We start from the raw sequence: 17368 nt of genomic DNA, 5'->3' as shown, positions 1-17368 counted from the left end.
ATGCTGCAGTTGCATCAACAATCACAAAAAAGAAAGCAACCTACACTAATTAGTACACATCAACACACAAAATGTTTACACAATTAGTCACAATTTCATAACTGATCAAACATGATCAAGCCATACTAGATACAAGTAGAAGCTTAATATCCATGCATGGGTATTATGGATCAAAATTCCCTTTTTTGTGTTGATTGCATTGTTTTTTCCCCAAACTCAAATATCTCTAAAACTTAATGATAAATCTCAGTACTACTGAAATGCAACAGAGCATACAGTAAAAGGATCCCTTCCACTATACCCTTCCTGAAGATTACTATTGCATGGGAATTTCTGACATCAAAAGTTCCCCTTTTTTGCTTTTTTCCCCTCCCAATTATAATCTTAGTTGTTAATGAAAGATCAGCAGAATTTTCTTTAATCTAGAATTCATATAATTAAAATTGATTTATTCTTTCTTCTACTCTCGCTACATGGTAAAACTATGTTAAGAAAACATCCTAATTTTCACCCTTTAACCATGATATACAATTTAAATCTATGGCATGCATGAAACAGGCACATCCACTGTTGAATGCAATGCCTGTTTCATGCAAGCCCCTTGGTAATCACATTTTTAAGTAGTTAATATAATAGAAATCTTATCTACAATCAACTTTACCCGTTTTTTATACCTACATGCTATGTAGCACGGACACGGATCCGACACGGCCATCCGACACGCCGACACGAGGCAAATCCTAAAAAATACATAGGATACGTGTGTTCGACACGTGTGTCTGACACGGACACGACATGACATGGCTTCATGTTATGCGTGTCCGTGCTTCATAGCCTACATGGTAAAATGATGTTAGCTTCCTACTTTTCTTATTCTACCCACAGTACTTTGAATAGAACTATGGCAAGCATGACAGGAGTTCTCTTTCTGATGAGTAACCTTTAATATTAATGAAAATAAAATGCATATAGCATCAGAAAATGTTATGGTATCAGATCTAATCTTGTATGGTTACCTTGCTTAATTTACAAAATTCGGTGCAACATACAATACCTTATATCTATTGTTATATTTTCTAAAGTTATCTCATCTGCATGAATGAAAATAAAAGGAGTAAGAGAAAAACTTCTTTTGTCAAAAACCCACCTACATTTGAATTATTTGTAAAAAAAATAAAAATAAAAACAAAAATCTTAACGTCTTGCATATTCTTATTCAAATAATTTATCTTATGGTTGGCATCCATAGGACGACCTTACGGTATTGGGAATGATGTTACTGTCCCTCACATGTAAATTCACCTCCACACACTTCCCTTTTGTAACATAAAATGATAAAAAATCGCTTATTAACCTTAACCATCCATAATAGTTCACTTATCGATTATCATATTAATTTTACCGTAGCTTCAACATCTCCCATGCGTGCTCATTGTGAAAACAACATCAAACAGTGACTTGGTTACAAAAAATAAATAACTAAATACAATGGGAGACAAAAGAGAAATAGATTGAACAAAGGCATCAACTGCAAAGCAATCTTGAATATTGCTGGTGGTGGTGCTCCAACATAGAAGCAGAGTGGAATCATGCATTCCAAAAGCATCCACTAACAGAAAAGGACCAAGAAATCATTATTCAAAAAAAAAGGACAAAGAAAGCAAACCAATGTCTATAATTCATTGAGAACTGCAGTGCCTGAACTGAAAGATTGCTTGGATTTTGAATGAATATTGGCAACAATTTTTTACAAAATATGATTAGACATAAATACCCCAGAAATTGGCAGTAATTACATGATTAATAATCTCTCTAACACACTGTACTTACTCTAGTTTATAGAGAGATCTTCCCATAGATTGAATTCATATGAATTTTAAATGAGGCAACAGGAAGAAAAACAAAGAAATGGGCATGTGGCATGAAAATTCGCACTGCAAAAATAAATAGAGTTGTGTTGAGAATGTATTACAGAGTCATTCAGGTTCTACAGGCTTCAATATTTAAGGGGACAGGTCTACACTTCTAATTTAGTTACAAGCAGTATTAACCTAAATCAAAGTGAACAAGTATAAGAAAACCATCTCCTTACAACCCCAGGTTGCACAGGGCATGATTATCATTCTTCATGTCGATAAAGCTATGCCGTCCAAGGCGAAAAAAGAAACAGATGGTCATTACATTCCTCATTAACTTGGTCCTCATTAACTTGGACTACCAGCATATAGCAAAAGGATATAGCTATCAACTTGACATGTTGATCAAAGAACTACACCATATAGTGCGACGGAGCTGAATATAATTTGTGATTAATAGATAAAGTTTGTTTATGCACAAATAAGCAATTTTTCAAATAGGAATAACATATGATAAGAATATAAAGCACGGAAGCCCAGGATGGTAGTTTATTATGTCACTCAAAGCAGATAAATTATCAAGCAGAACTATTTCTTTCAAGCAACATTAAAAATACATATACACATCAAACCATATATCATGCCAATATTTGTCTAATATATATCATGCCAAGTTGAAAACATAGCAATGTAAAAGATCAATGCAAACTCTCCAAAAATAGAAGAAAGCAAAGGTAACTTACAAGCTTATCCATCATAAGAAAAGCACGCTCCTTTGTATGACTGCGACTGGACTCCCATCGAACACGTAAGATGTTGGACAAGCATCTAATCTGAAACCAAACAAAGAAGAAGTATTGACAAAATGTTATACATTAATAAGTCTAATCTGAAAATAAATCATCGGGTTTAAATCCTGTGCTGGTGGACTTTGTTGGGCTGTTGACAGTTTTTGAGACAAGAAATTTGGTTGAGGGGTCAGCACAAGCGAGAGACAACAGGATAATGTGGTAAGATTTTGGAAGATTGGATGCTTGATTGGTTGTCAGGTACAGGTTGAAGTTGCATTGTGGTTGTTGTTGCTTGGTGGTTTTGGATTGTAGAATTCAGTGCCGCGATTTGGCTGCTTAGAGTTATCGCTAGATAAAGGTTTTGGGTGCTTGAGTGGTGCCACTTTGAAGAGGGAGGGAGGGAGGGAGGGAGAGCAATTGGGTGTGGTGTCTCTGATGGAAGAAAAAAGATTAGGACTAGGATTAGTGTTTTAGGAATTAGGAAACTCATTTGGGCATTACACAGTTTAAATTCTGATTCCCCTGCAAATTATATCTTATTCATCAAGAAATTAATAATCAATCAGAGATTCTTACAAATTACAATGCATATATAAGAAAACAACATGCCAACCACATAGAAAGACAAACTAGGTCTCAGAATACATGGTTCTCAGAATAGGTCTCACAATACATGAAAATCCCGAAACAGATTCAAAATAAAGAAAAAAAAAACATAATGGACTAATTTGGGTAAGAAAAAGCACCTAAAACTGAAATAAACCGCATTAAAATAGAACTAAAATAGACCTACACTAGGCCATGCTTCCTCCATGACTATTAAGAATAATCGGGGATATCTGAAAGTAAGGTCCTTGTGGAATGACAAATGTAGCAACCATTGCAAAACAAGTTGTTTGCATTTGCATGTTACAGGTATAAACACTTATAACACATCATTTGACAACATCAAGCAACTTCCTTGACGTTAAAGGTTATTTGGTTTGCAAAGAATTGCAACAGCAAGTTGGGAATTTTGCAAAGGATATTAGGACAGTACGTTTCAGCAAAACATCATATGGTCTGCATTCACCATATTACTTTCACAATAAACCATAGAGCTATTGCGACTTGATGGCAATGCTTCATGTATATCAGGTCATATAGTTGTGAACATTTGAAAGGTCAAATGACAGAATTAAAAAAAACAAAAGGAAAGTGCTCAAGTGAATGGAGCTGATATAATACTTACAATGTAGAAAGATTGATGTTGGCTGTCAATAGCTTCGATATATGGGGCCATTTCCCACTCTACAAAAAACAAGACTAACATGAAGTCAAGCAAATCAAACCACAAGGAACCTAATGAAAAATTAGACTATTGGTATTACTGCATTGAATAACAAAAAGAATAGTATATATTTGGCTAGACAATAAACGCTCAGGGGGCTATCAGCTAAATAGTAAAAATAATTATGCTAGAAAAACAAGAGGATAAATTGACATTTAAACTTTGGTGACACCAAAATCTAGCAGTTGCTTTTCTCTTCAGCCAGACACCAAATTCTTTCCGCATTAACTTTGATCGAGTTCAAAGAAAGTCTGGTGAAGTTCACGATTAATATAAATTCAAGCAAATTAACGAAGAACCTAATGAAAAAGTAGACTGGTCGCATAACTGCATTAAATTAAATAATGAACAAAATACTATATTTAGCTAGACAAGAACGATCAGCTGGCCATCAGCTAAATAGTAAAGTCACTATGCTAGTAAGAACAGAATGATAACTGAACTAATTTTTCAAAGTAGCCTGACATTTCCACTTTGTTCACATTAAAATCTAGTAGCTTTTTTCCTCTTTGTGCCGCCATGAAATTCTTCCAATGTAAACCTTAATGAAGTAAGGCGAAGTTAATGCTCAAGTTCAGAACGGATTTGAATGCCCAAGTAGGCTCACAAGGTCTATCAAAAGTATAATAATGCAGTGAGCCTTTATCCCAAATTGTTTGGTATCATGTACATGAATCCTTTTCTTCTATGCTACTACTCTAAGGTCCATGACCTTGATCAAATTTAGAAACTATTAGATACTATTTACTGCCTCCATCCATGCCCTGATCTGATTGTCATAGCACATGCCCAGACAAGTCTGCCAAATTTCTATAAGTTAGCAAGAAAGCAGAGCAACATAGATAAGCAAACAAAGCACCGAGCATGCAGTTATAGACCAGATGAAGTGTCTAAAACAAAATGAATAAAGCCTAGGTGATCTAGCATATGCAGTTTCAGTATATTCCACTTCCAAGAGATCTATGTCTAAGTTACAGCATCAAAAGGAACCTTTGCAATCAAACCAATCAGGGAAAAAGGCAACATACTCAGATTTTTCTTCCTATTATACTAAAACCTTGAGGAGCTTTTGAGATGTTACATGCAAAACTACCAAATCGATTATAAAAAAAGGCAAAAGTTTGCTCATAACTATTAAGATGAATTCTCCACAGAATCAAGAACACAATAGCAGCATGCTTGGCAACTTACTCAAAGTGGTTCATAACCCACACATTTTGGATCATACTCCTTGGTTGAGAGATCATTTTGGATTACAATCCACCAAAAAATAATATAGTATTCCTAGCTCTCTTTTTTTTGGGTGGATTATAATCCACATGTTTGACCAAGTACAAGACAAAAAATGCCCCTCATTTTTTACTTATCATTGTTTCCCATTCTCTCTCCTCCAGCTTTTAAGGGTTATTTTCGTCAGTTTAGCAATAGGCATGTGAATTATAAATCACCCTCTTTTACCAAACACCTACAATCTTAATCCACTTGGATTATAATTCAAAGTTTCCAAACATGCTATAAGATGGTTCATCAATCAGGAAAATAATCTAAGGGAAGATAGAAGACTTGAGGTTGCGGCAGATCAAACATATGACTTTAGTACAAATTGTTACTTATTTACCATAGTTCCTAAAATAACAAATTTAACAAAAGAAAGCTATTCTATTTGAGAAAATGAGAGCCTACTTGACAACTCATCATTACGACCCCTAGTTTGGAGATGTAGACATTGTGCTAGTATAACAGCTTGCTGGATTGCTGTCAATTTAGCATCGTTGCCAATGCCAGAATTACCATCAGTCTGGCCCCTACTTTCTACCAATCTTGGTTTAATTAGAACATCAGAACATTCCTGAGGAAGTGTATTCATTTTGTCTTCAGAAGAACCATCACTTGTGGTCTGTGGGAACTTTGCCAACTGCCTGCCACCATTTACTTGGTTCTTTGTGTTTGGAACAAGTACTAGTTGAGCAGTGGGATCCACCTGTATCACAGTACAATATAGCCCACTTCAATGGAAATTGCTTATGCAGGTTAAAGTTAGAACTAGTTTTCAACATTAAGACCTGGTGTATTGTCCGAAAGCCAAGAACTCCAGTAACTGAATGATGCATTCCACACGCTTCTTCAGCACGTTCAAGATGCAATCTGCACAAAAATAAGTTTTTAATTTTTTTAAGAAAACAAAATGGTCAATTTCAAGACAACAAAGCAAAGTGCACGTGATCAAACTTTTAAATATGAAGCCCTATTTCTTGGGGAACAAATCTCCATTGTATCCCAGCAGTGTCCATGTTTATCACATGACAATCCTTTTTATGGCTCCAATTAACAGAAGTGAAGTAAAACAGCCAGTATTACAGAAATTATGGAACTCAGCGAATTACTGGAACTGCTACCAGATGTCTGAATGACATCATGATGGAACAAGCTGGTATAAAAGTTACAACAAAATATAGCATCTTTCCAGCTATGTCCAAATACTGAAGACTGGTGAGACAACACAACCCACTAAGTGATAAAGTTAGACGTATTTATTTTAAATGTATTAATATCCTGAGAAAGGCACATTTTGATAATAAAGACTGAGATGACACTGATCCATAATTCCATATAATGAGAAGCCTATAGCCCGCGTGCGATTTTAAAACATAATGTTTCAAGAGCAAGGCATTCCTTTCTGGTAATCTTGTGAACATAACACATATTAAACAAAAATGTAAAGTCGTATCATCAAACATGTCTATTTGCAGGATCCATGTCAACATGGTGATCCCTATACAAAAAACAAAAAGAAGGCATTCTTAACATGATGAATGCTTCAAAAATAATATGTCTAGCAAATTACCTGAGTGACTTGACACGTAGCAATTATGCTTTTTGGATACAAGCACACACATAGAACATGAAATTCGTAATGTTTTACACTTGCCAAATTTTACAACTTTACTTTAAAATCTAATATACTTCCTATTCTTTTATGGTGATTTATATCTTCATACTTGCTGTTCAAATTTCAAATTGATTATAAGTGTTACGTAATATTTTTATTGAATTCATTGTGACTTGTAGTTTGAGTTTTAAATTGATCTCCATTTACAATCTTTTAGAATTGCAATTCTTGATTACTTAATTCTTAATTCCTAAATAAGCGATAAACAATATTCTTTCTACCTCAAATTAGTTCGAGTTAGTGAGATCTACTAGGCAAGTGCATTCTGTGCACCATGGGAAAGGACAAAGGTTAAACACGGAACCCGGACTTTTCTTAAAAGGGTAGTTGAAAGAGTTGTGTTCTTTTCTCTTTATAAATATCAGCCTGGCTTGAAGTATTATCATGCCAATGATAAAAAATGAAATAAGAAGAAAACTAAAAGGGGAAAAAAAGGAGAATATAGGAAGCAACTTTCCTTTTCCCAATCTGTCCTCCAAATTGTGTATGTATTGTTTATTATTTATATGACTTACATATTATTACTGTTCCAAGGCATAAGAAAACCACATCACCTACTTAATCTCCAAATCTAGTTATGTGTTACTCACTTAGTACTTTTCTCATATTATTTACTTTGAAATATTTAAATATTTTGCATTATAAATTTCAGACATCATAAAATAATGTGCTATAAGTAATTAAAGTACGTGATATCTTAATCCAATTTTTGTTGTCAACAAAAAACGCTCAATTTTTTTGTTTTAATTTTATTGATAAAAACTGAATTAATTTGTTACATTTAGTAATAGGTGAACTCTTAAATTTAGTCCCTCTAACCATTACACCAGAACTTCGAAGTTATGGTGTAATGGTTAGAGGGACTAAATTTAATACGGTACTAGAACAACCCATGTTGAAATCCCACCAGCCACAAATTTTACGCAAATTTTTTAAAAAATTAACACCGCTACGTGAGTTCAGGCCCCCCATAAAAAGGGCATTCAACCTGCGGAGGCATGTTAGAATTAATATAAAACTATAATCCTCGACCCTCACCATAACTTCAAAGTTTTGGTGTTTAGAGGAACTAAAATTAAGAAACAATATTTTTACACTCTCTCAGTCTGTACTATTGTAATCTTATTAGTCGTTAGAATGTAACAGTAACTGGCTAGAAAAGTTCTTTAATGCTACTAGTATGACTTTAAATGTTTCTCAAGTACTATTTTCTATTGCAAAATCTTGAAATCCGATGTTACCATTCATAGTTTTGCCACAGATTACAACATACAATACCTGATGGCATAACTATAAAGTAAAATTTAGATGTATTGGAGGTCCCAGAAATGCATGGAACAATAATATGCATTAATAATCTCACTGAATTAATGACATCAACCATCATAGATTGTGGACCAAGTGACCAACATTCTTCCTGACTATATTCCCAATTATAATACATACTGAGATCCAGCAAACATAGATTTTTTTCAGATGATATATCTTAATCTTAGGAATATTTATTTTGTTATTACTCAATACTAGATGTGGTAGATCATGCTTTATAGTGGGTGTTCCCAGTAAGGATCGCAACCATGACAACGATTTCAACAGCTCAATAATACATGAATATATACCTATATGCTTGCAGATACTTGCCTAGCTCCATTTACTCCTAAGGAATTAAGCACTATCTATTTTTATTAACACCAAAATGTATTTTCACCCAAGAGAAATTTTTTGCACACAGTAACGTGTCATGAATGTGTGCACTCTTTTCTTTGGTCAAAAAAGTGGGTGCAGATCATGAATGTGCGCACTTCTTTCTTTGGCCTAAGAAATGGGTGCAGAGACCATGTCAGATGAGTATGCGAGGCTTAATGCAGAAGAATTTACAAACAGTATCTACATAAACTTAGGAGTAGTCAAGTTAATGTCTGCTGTAAAGGTACATCATATCGCTGTCTTCATATCAATAAGTTTAGCCTCAATGTAATGTTCAAAAAAAGCAACATCATTATAGTATGTCCAACATTAGCAGTTGTCTGCCACCGCCTCAATGAAATTTCCTCAAAATAAACTCTGCTTATGTTTACAAGAAAAAAGCAGATTCTTAGTAGAAAAAAGGACAAATTTTGAAAAACGACCGTATTTCGAATTTAATGAGCAAAAACGACCGCTTAACAGAAAAAATAGCAAAATCGACTTTTTTTTGCACGGGAGTACTAGTCCCGTGCAAAAAAAAGGGTCGCTTTTCACCTGACGCCCATCTTCCCCCTTCCGCTCATTCCCTCTGGTCGTGACCAAAAAACCAGACCCCCACCCTCCTTCCCCACCTACCTCACCTCCCCTACCCCCTCCTCCCCCATTCAACAAGCCCAGGCCCCCTCCTCCAGACCCTCCCCCTACCCCCCTACCCTCCCCATTCACAAGCCTAGACCCCCTCCTCCAGACCCTCCCCCTACCCCCTCCTCCCCCATTCAACAAGCCCAGACCCCCTCCTCCAGACCCTCCCCCCTACCCCGGAGCCGTCCTCAAGCCTCCCACTCCGGCTTAAGGACAAAGCCAGAGCGGCCCTCAAGATCAGCTTTCGCTGCGGCGGGCTGCGGTCTCGTGGCCAGCGTCTCGGGCCTCGCTTGATGGGCTCCTGATTTGCTGCAAGAAGTTACAGATTTGGAGGAGGTGAGGACGAGCTCGACGTCAGAGGGGGTGAGGGGAAGGGTCTGGAGGAGGGGGCCGGAGTAGGAGAGCTTGAGGATGAGCTTGACGTTGGAGTAGGTGAGGGGGAGGATCTGTAGGAGGGGGCTTGGGCTTGTTGAGGGGGGAGGAGGGGTTGAATGTGAAGGGGAGGAGATGGGTTTTGATGGGATCGGAGAAGGGAAGGGAGAGAGGAAGGAGGAGGAGGCCATGGTATTCTGAGGATGGAAGAGGCCAGGGTTTTGATAGGCGTCGGGTGAAAATTCTGAAGATTGAGGAGGCTAGGGGAGAAGATGGGCGTCGGGTGAAAAGCGACCCTTTTTTTGCACGGGACTAGTAGTCCCGTGCAAAAAAAGTCGATTTTGCTAATTTTTTTGTTAAGCGGTCGTTTTTGCTCATTAAATTCAAAATACGGTCGTTTTTCAAAATTTGTCCTAGAAAAAAGGGTAACTCACCTTAATGAATCAACCCGAGCATATTTATATTCTAAAATTCCCGCCTCTAGCTGAGCCATGGATACAATTGCTGCAGCTTCTCCTTCGTATAACAGAGATCCCCAATAGTTAATGACATAGTCTAATTCACCAAATTGATTCAATATTTCCTTCTTACATACTTGCAGCAGGTCATACAAAGAGGATGATAGCTCATCTAGAATTCTCTGTTGAAGAAGAATGAGCCTGCACAACCACCACGAAATGCTTCTGGTACCACTCAAACAGGAATCTCTCCACTGAATGGACAAATCCTTTGCCTTGCTTAACAGAATCTTTCCATAAACAATGTACTGTGAACAAAAGAAATGTTAAATTCTATATTAGAAAAGTTCTGATGCAGTTTAAGAGAATATCAAGCATGCAGACAGATTTCTTTCTGTTGAAACCTTATAATAAGGCCTGGAACAATTTTTTTAGGCAAACTTAGATTATACTGATAAGTACGGAGGATGTAAATAGTAAGATTCTTTAATTAACTTCTCTTCTTCTCCATCAATCACCTTCCCATGTATCTTTACCAGAAGAAAAAAATTAGCTAAATCAAAGATAAAATAAAGATCATAGATATCATCCAACCACTATGATTTTGGTTGCAAAAAATGTTGATAATGCCATGTACCAAAATCTGTAGGGTTTTTTTCCCCTAACATAGATAAAAGATTCGAATACTAACGTAAGACTGCTATGATACTTCTAAGTTACTCATTCGCTTCACGTTAGACTACTTGCCAGTGCAATTAGTTATAATTGACATCTTCACGTAGTAAAGTCATCAATCTTGTTTGAATCAACTGAAAATATAAAGTTCAATACCTGCAAGTGCGTGAATTTTCCAAGAAGGCCACAGCCAACCGACATCAGCTGACTCCGGGCCCATATATCCCACATCCCTCCGCCATTAATGGCTTGACCCATCTTTGATTGAGGAAATGACAAGGGGAAACGAGAAAACACCACGACAGGCCTACGACATTCAACCACAAAGAAAGGGGGAAATCATGTTAGTTTTCAATTTTGCAAACTCAGGGGAATATCTCAAGTTCGAGCAAAAAGAAATTAAAGAGTTAAACCATCAAAGGAATACTTTACTATAACGAAAATATGGAAAGGTGCATATCAACCGACATCAGTATCCTTTTATTGTATGCACAACAAAGGCCCAACAGAGATCCAGTTGACCCGAAAAAAAAAAGCCTGTATCATGGCTGATGAGGAATAATAGCAACTAAAACTGCTGGTCTAAAGGGTACAAGAATTTCATTAAGTGTGTGTCTTTGTATTCCAGGTGGTGCTATGTGGTTTGGGCGCAGAGCTGTTCAGCAAAAATATACAAAAAGAAAAGAAAACTATGGAAAGCCAGGTCCAATTAAAATGCTTCTTGTTGACCAATATGTGATAAAAAGACCAAGCATCGAGAGCCCATGACGTGAATTCAAATGAACATCTACCTATAACCAGGAAACAGTTTTTTGACCAGAAATTCAAATTGAAGTACTTTCAGTTTCACCAAAATAATGATGTAAAGAGTTGACCGAGACGCATAAACACTTGTCATTACCAACACCTCTAACAAAACAGAACTTTCTTTCCAATGTCAAATGAGAGAGAACATCTTTAAGAATTGAGAATTTCAATCAGCCACAGTGGCATTCTGCTGGGACAAAAAAATAAATATATCAACCCTCAAGCGTAATAAACCAAATTCAAATTACTTAAAGGCTTAGTTGCACTGCCACTACTACCCCGAAGTTTTAGCCCTTTTTTAACTTTGATACCTCGAAGTTCTATTTTGACAATTTGATAACCCAGAGTGCAAAACAATCGCCATTAATTTTGTTCAAGAATATCAACGTAGAAAGTGAATGAGAAACAAATTCCTTACCAAATTTCTTCTTTGAGTTGGGAAAGTGACGATCAGAGTTAGGACTTTGGGGTATTAAAAAAATGTCAAATTAAGGTCAGGTTGAAAAGTTTGAGGTGGCGAACTGTCATAACAGAACCTAAAGAGAGTGAAATTTTAGGGTATTAACTCAAATAAGCCTTGCTTAAGTTTTAACTCAAATAAGTAATAAAGATGCCAACTTTAACAAAGAACAACTCTCAATCCCGCCGAAATTTCACCCAAACTCCGGAAAAAAACGATACATAATCTATAAAAAGGACATAGAGCTCTCACCCAGTGACATTCTGCTGCATGAAAGCAAGCAACGCCGCCACACCCAAACACAAAACAACAGCAAACCTAAACTCAGCCTCGAACTCGTTCCCACTATCCTCTCCATCTCCCTCGGAATCAAGAAAGCTCAACCAAGTCTCAGACGCACTCTTCTTCTCGTTGTTCCGCAGGAACATCTCAACACTCTGCTCGACCTCGCCGTAGAATCTCTCGGCAGACTCGATGGAATCCTCGAACTGGAACGAATCGTAGAACTTGAATATGAGCTCAGCGGCCGGAGAGGCGAGGGCTTTGGAGTAATTCCCGCGCTCGACGGAGTCGATGAGGGATTCGATGAGGGGGTTAGCGCTAGGGTTAGGGTTTGGGGGTTGTTGGAGCAGTGCAGGCGCCTGAGGACGCGGAGCTCGACGGATTTGCAGGAGGCCGCCATGGCTAGGCGTTTCGAGGTTTTCGGAGGGAGGTTCGAGGGTTTAAGGCGGTGGGGGGAAAGAGCAGAGGAGTTAATTTCGGGGCCAAGGCGGGTCGGGTATGGATATATCCGCAAGAGCCGCCATCGTCCAAAATATCTTTTGCGCTTCCATTATTGAAAATTAATATATAATATATTTTATTTACAACATATTTTATTATAATTAATATATAATATATTAATAATATGTTATATATTAATAATATGTTTAATACTAATGTTATAATGGGTCAAACTAGTGTTGACCAAAAATACTTAACATGGTGCTTTGAAAACATTTTAAGGGAAAAACACAACATCATGGTGTTTTTTTACAAAAACACAACAAGGAAAAAACATCATGGTATCTAATGGAAGCCACGTTAATATCACATTTTAGCTACGAGAGATGTTAATAGATTTGAAAATTTGGTTTGCGACAGCGGATCAATCTTGATACAAACTCCATATTTAATCTATCTGATGACAGACGAAAATCCTGCTACAGACTCTATGTTTAGTCGACGCCAATTGTATCTTGCTCTGTTCTTTTAAAGATCGTCGCAAGTAGCCACTAACATTAGAAAGAAGGAGATGAGTAGAACAGAATCCCGCTTTCGTCTATCTAATAAAAGCATGTTTTCTATTTAACAGAACCCGCAACAGCTATCACAATAACTGGCAGCCAATTGCTTTCACCTCTCTTCCATATAAATCCTAACCCTCTTATTCTTTTTTTCAATTCGAATTCGCTCCATCTTTTTTCTTCTTCTTTTGAGCTCAAGCAAGTATTCTTCGTGCTCAAATGGCTCTAACAACATAGATGAACAATAGCGTATTGAATTCGACAGCTCCTACCGTTAGGCTAGATTGCTTCTCCCCCTATTTGGTCATCACTAATGGAATATGGCTTGGGGAAGATCCATTAAGTTACTCTCTCCCTCTCTTCCTCATCCAACTCCTTATAATAACGCTAATCGGCTGCATTCTGTATGCCATCTTGAAGCCGTTCGGTCAGCCTATGGTCCTCGCTGAGATCCTGGTACGTCGATATAAGCAAATAACCAATTTTATTTTTTTCAATATTAAATCTTTATAGTGTGGTAATTTTTAGAATTTACAAATGTAGGCAGGCATTTTGCTAGGATCATCTTTTGCAGGAAGATGTTTTCAGGGGTTTGAGGCTCATTTGTTCCCAGGAAGAAGCATTGAGATAATGTCATCAATGCGTAACTGTAGTTTACTTTGCTTTGTGTTCATGGTTGGAGTTGAAATGGACATAAATGTGCTGAGGCAAATGAAGAAAGTAATGGTTATTGGCACTATTAGCATCACATTACCCTTTGCGATTACCTGGACCATTGCCTACCTCTTTCGTGACTATTTCCTCAAAGAACAAAAGAACAACGCCTTCTACATCTATCTCGCTCTGGCTCTCTCGGCAACTACATTTTCCGTGGTCGCTCGAGTCCTTAGAGATCCCAAGCTCCTGAGCACAGAGGTTGGTCGAGTTTCCATGTCATCTTCAATCATCCACAATTTGTTCTCTTGGGTGTTGCTTGCCCTTATTTCCATATTTTCGGGAACTATGAAAGCGAATAAAGAATTGGATGGCTTGCCCTTCCTCTTCATCATACTATCGAGCCTGAGGCTTTTGGTCGTTTGTGTCGGTTTGGTGAAGCCTGTACTAAAATGGCTCGTGGGTAGAACGCCAGAAGGTAGTCCATGAGTGGCATGGACCTTGGCATGGTCATAATGGGGGTGATGGTGTCTGCATATATCACTGACTTCATTGGCGTAAATGGTGTCTTTGGAGCATTCGTTTATGGTCTAGTCATAATGGGGGTGATGGTGTCTGCATATTTCTTCGTACTTTAGTATGCCTTTGTCTGAATGTCCCTCCATAGGTTTCCTCATAAACTCCCTAGGGCTTTCCGAAGTGATTCTCCGCAAGAGATAAAGATGTATGTATACATGCTAAAATTGTTTCGATCATGGCTAAGTATTGTTAAAATCACTTTCTTTCTAGTGATTAACGTCTAATTTGATGTGTCACAGATCATTCGCCAAGAGACTTTTGCGATCATCTTGGTCATGTTCGTCCTAATGATAGCATTGTGAAGAGAACGTACCTGGCGGAGGCGAGGACGAGCTCGGAGGTAGGATCGGAGCTCGCCTGAAGATGGAGACAACGGATCTCACCTGAATCGAAGGAGCAAGGAAGCTCGCCTGAGGCGTGAGGGTGAGGAGCTCGCCTGTAGGTGACGACTTGGACGTGCGTAGGAGCTCGCCTAAGCTTGTGGTGAGGCGAGGTCGAGTGGAGAGCTCACCTGTTGCGGGTCACGGGTCGCCTGCGAGCTTATAGGCGAGGGCGACGTCGAGCTCGCCTATTTGCATGGGAGTCAGCTGTAGACAGGTTGGCATGGATCTCGCCTGAGGAGGCGGCGGGATTTTGTTTCCCTCTACATTTGTTTCTCTCCCATTTGCCCCCCATTTGTCCTGTTCCCAAAATTAAAGAGGAGGGGGTTTGGTGAATTTAAGAAGGGGGTTTTGAGTAATTAAGAGAGAGTTTGAGCTGTGATTTTAGATTAAAACCGCTATTTGATTAAGATCTTCTCTCTTATTTGTAATTTCTTATGATTAATAAGAAATTATTTGTGCTACTCCCTTGGACGTAGGCAAATTTGCCGAACCACATAAAATTTGTTATCTTGCATTTGTGATACTTGTTTTGGTTGTTTTTTGAGTTCCAATCTCGTTTGTAATTGTGTGCCTTCAATTCCGCTGTGCACAACAAGTGGTATTAGATCTCTGGGTTTGGCTTGTGGTTTGATTTGGAGAAAAAAGCTAGGGTTTGGATTCTCGTTTGAAGAAATTGGATTGTCAAGATGACCGAAGCAAGTACATCGGGATCGTCTTTGTCGAAGGCGATACAAGGGTTGAGCATTAATAATACAAAAATTAATGTTCAAAAATTTGATGGCAAGATAAACTTTGGTTTGTGGAGGTATCAAGTGATGGATGCATTAGATGTCCAAAATTTAGAGGAGACTCTTGAATTACAAGAGAAACCCGAGGATATGAAGGATAAAGTTTGGAAGAAAATGAATAGTAGAGCATGTGTGGTCATTAGATCATGTTTAACGCCGGATTTGATCTATGATGTGATGAACGAGACGTCGGCGAAGCGATTGTGGGAAACACTCTATGAGAAGTATTTGATGAAGAGCATTGAGAATCAGCTTCATTTGAAGAAAATGTTTTACCAATTCAAAATAAAAAGGGGTGTTTCCATTAGAAAACATGTCAATAATTTCACAAAATTGCTATTAGATATGGCCAATGTGGATATCATGGTAGAGGATGAAGATAAGACGATGTTGTTGCTATGTTCATTGTCAGAGGTTAATTTTGGTACCTTTGTCCTTACGATGATCAATGGTAGAACCACTGTCAGCTATAAGGAGGTGACCTCAGCATTGGTGAACTATGAGTTGAGGAAGAGTGATAGTGAACCCTTCGAGAAGGCATCAGAAGATGCATTGACAGTGAGAGGCCATAGTCCAAAACGCCGTCCGTTTAACCGCTCAAAGTCAAAGCATAGAGGTGGCCATAAGAATGTTGGTAGAAATCAATGTGCTTTTTGCAAAGAGATTGGACATTGGAAGAATGAATGCCCAAAGTTGAGAGATAGAGCCGGGAAGAATAAGGAGAAAGTCGTACATGCTTCAGAGGTAAAAATTGCTAAAGCTAGTGGTGACAATTTAGATTTAGACTCTTCGGACTGCTCATGCCCAACATTACCGTCAGTTTGTTATGCCGACTCTACGGAGTGGATATTGGATTCGGATGCTACATACGATATTTGACCTAAGAGGGATTGGTTCTCCAGCTTTGGGGAGTTGGAAAGAGGGGATGTCGTGCTCATGGGTAATGATTATATATGCCCTATTAGTGGTATTAGAACAGTTCGGATCAGGATGTGTGACGGGGTGACTAGGGAGTTGAAGGAAGTAAGATTCTTTCCTCAATTGACGAAGAATATCATTTCACTTAGAACTTTGGAGGCAGCAGGCTATATGGTGATCTTGGAGAATACAACTCTGAAGGTCACAAAGGGGTCCATGGTAGTGATGAGAGGCGTCAGGGAAAATAATCTTTACTACTTAAAGGGCAAGACAGTAACAGAGGGTCTGGTTGCATCTATTACCACAGAGGAGAATACTATCAGCTTATGGCACATGAGATTGAGACACACTGACGATAAGTCCCTACAAGTATTAGCAAAACAGAGGCTATTGAAGGGTGCAAAAACCTGTAAGATGGAGTTGTGTGAACATTGCATTCTTAGGAAGAATACGAAAATAAAATTCGGCACCACAATTCACAACACCCAAGGTATATTGGATTACGTTCACACAGATGTTTGGGGTCCTTTCAAGCACACATTACTTGGTGTGGTCAATTATTTTGTCACTTTTATTAATGATTATTCCAAGAGGAATTGGGTATATACCATAAAGCATAAACATGAGGTCCTAAGTATATTTATTGAATGGAAAAAGAAAGTAGAGCTGCAAACAGGTAGAAAGGCGAAAGTACTCCGGTCTGATAATGGTGGTGAGTACAAGAGTGATCCAT

The 17368-nt window shown here is 38.0% G+C and overlaps 2 protein-coding genes across 5 annotated transcripts in view; one reads left to right on the top strand and one right to left on the bottom strand.

Moving 5' to 3' along the window:
• Positions 1–12579, bottom strand: part of LOC109823714 (tetratricopeptide repeat protein 27 homolog) — a 25509-nt gene extending 12930 nt beyond the window's left edge. For 3 of the 4 annotated variants that reach the window (XM_020390060.1, XM_020390061.1, XM_020390059.1), the window contains exons 1-7: positions 12280–12579; positions 10917–11067; positions 10062–10393; positions 6041–6122; positions 5661–5958; positions 3879–3937; positions 2600–2689 (exon numbers count right to left, since the gene is read on the bottom strand). In XM_020390060.1, the coding sequence (XP_020245649.1) occupies positions 2600–2689; positions 3879–3937; positions 5661–5958; positions 6041–6122; positions 10062–10393; positions 10917–11067; positions 12280–12455 (1188 nt within the window). In that variant the 5' untranslated portion in view covers positions 12456–12579. Of the gene's footprint in view, positions 1–2599; positions 2690–3878; positions 3938–5660; positions 5959–6040; positions 6123–10061; positions 10394–10916; positions 11068–12279 lie in introns of those variants that run through there. The other variant, XR_002242452.1, reaches the window with a different exon arrangement.
• Positions 13551–14456, top strand: LOC109823538 (cation/H(+) antiporter 15-like). The gene is made up of 2 exons (XM_020389817.1): positions 13551–13769; positions 13857–14456. Exons 1-2 carry the CDS (start codon positions 13551–13553, stop codon positions 14454–14456), a joined length of 819 nt encoding a protein of 272 aa, XP_020245406.1.

Source organism: Asparagus officinalis, chromosome 9 (genome assembly GCF_001876935.1).
Source record: "Asparagus officinalis chromosome 9, Aspof.V1, whole genome shotgun sequence".
In the NCBI taxonomy this organism is placed as follows: domain Eukaryota; kingdom Viridiplantae; phylum Streptophyta; class Magnoliopsida; order Asparagales; family Asparagaceae; genus Asparagus; species Asparagus officinalis.
The sequence above is the reverse complement of the archived record's forward strand: the minus strand, read 5'-3'. Positions and strand labels throughout refer to the sequence as shown.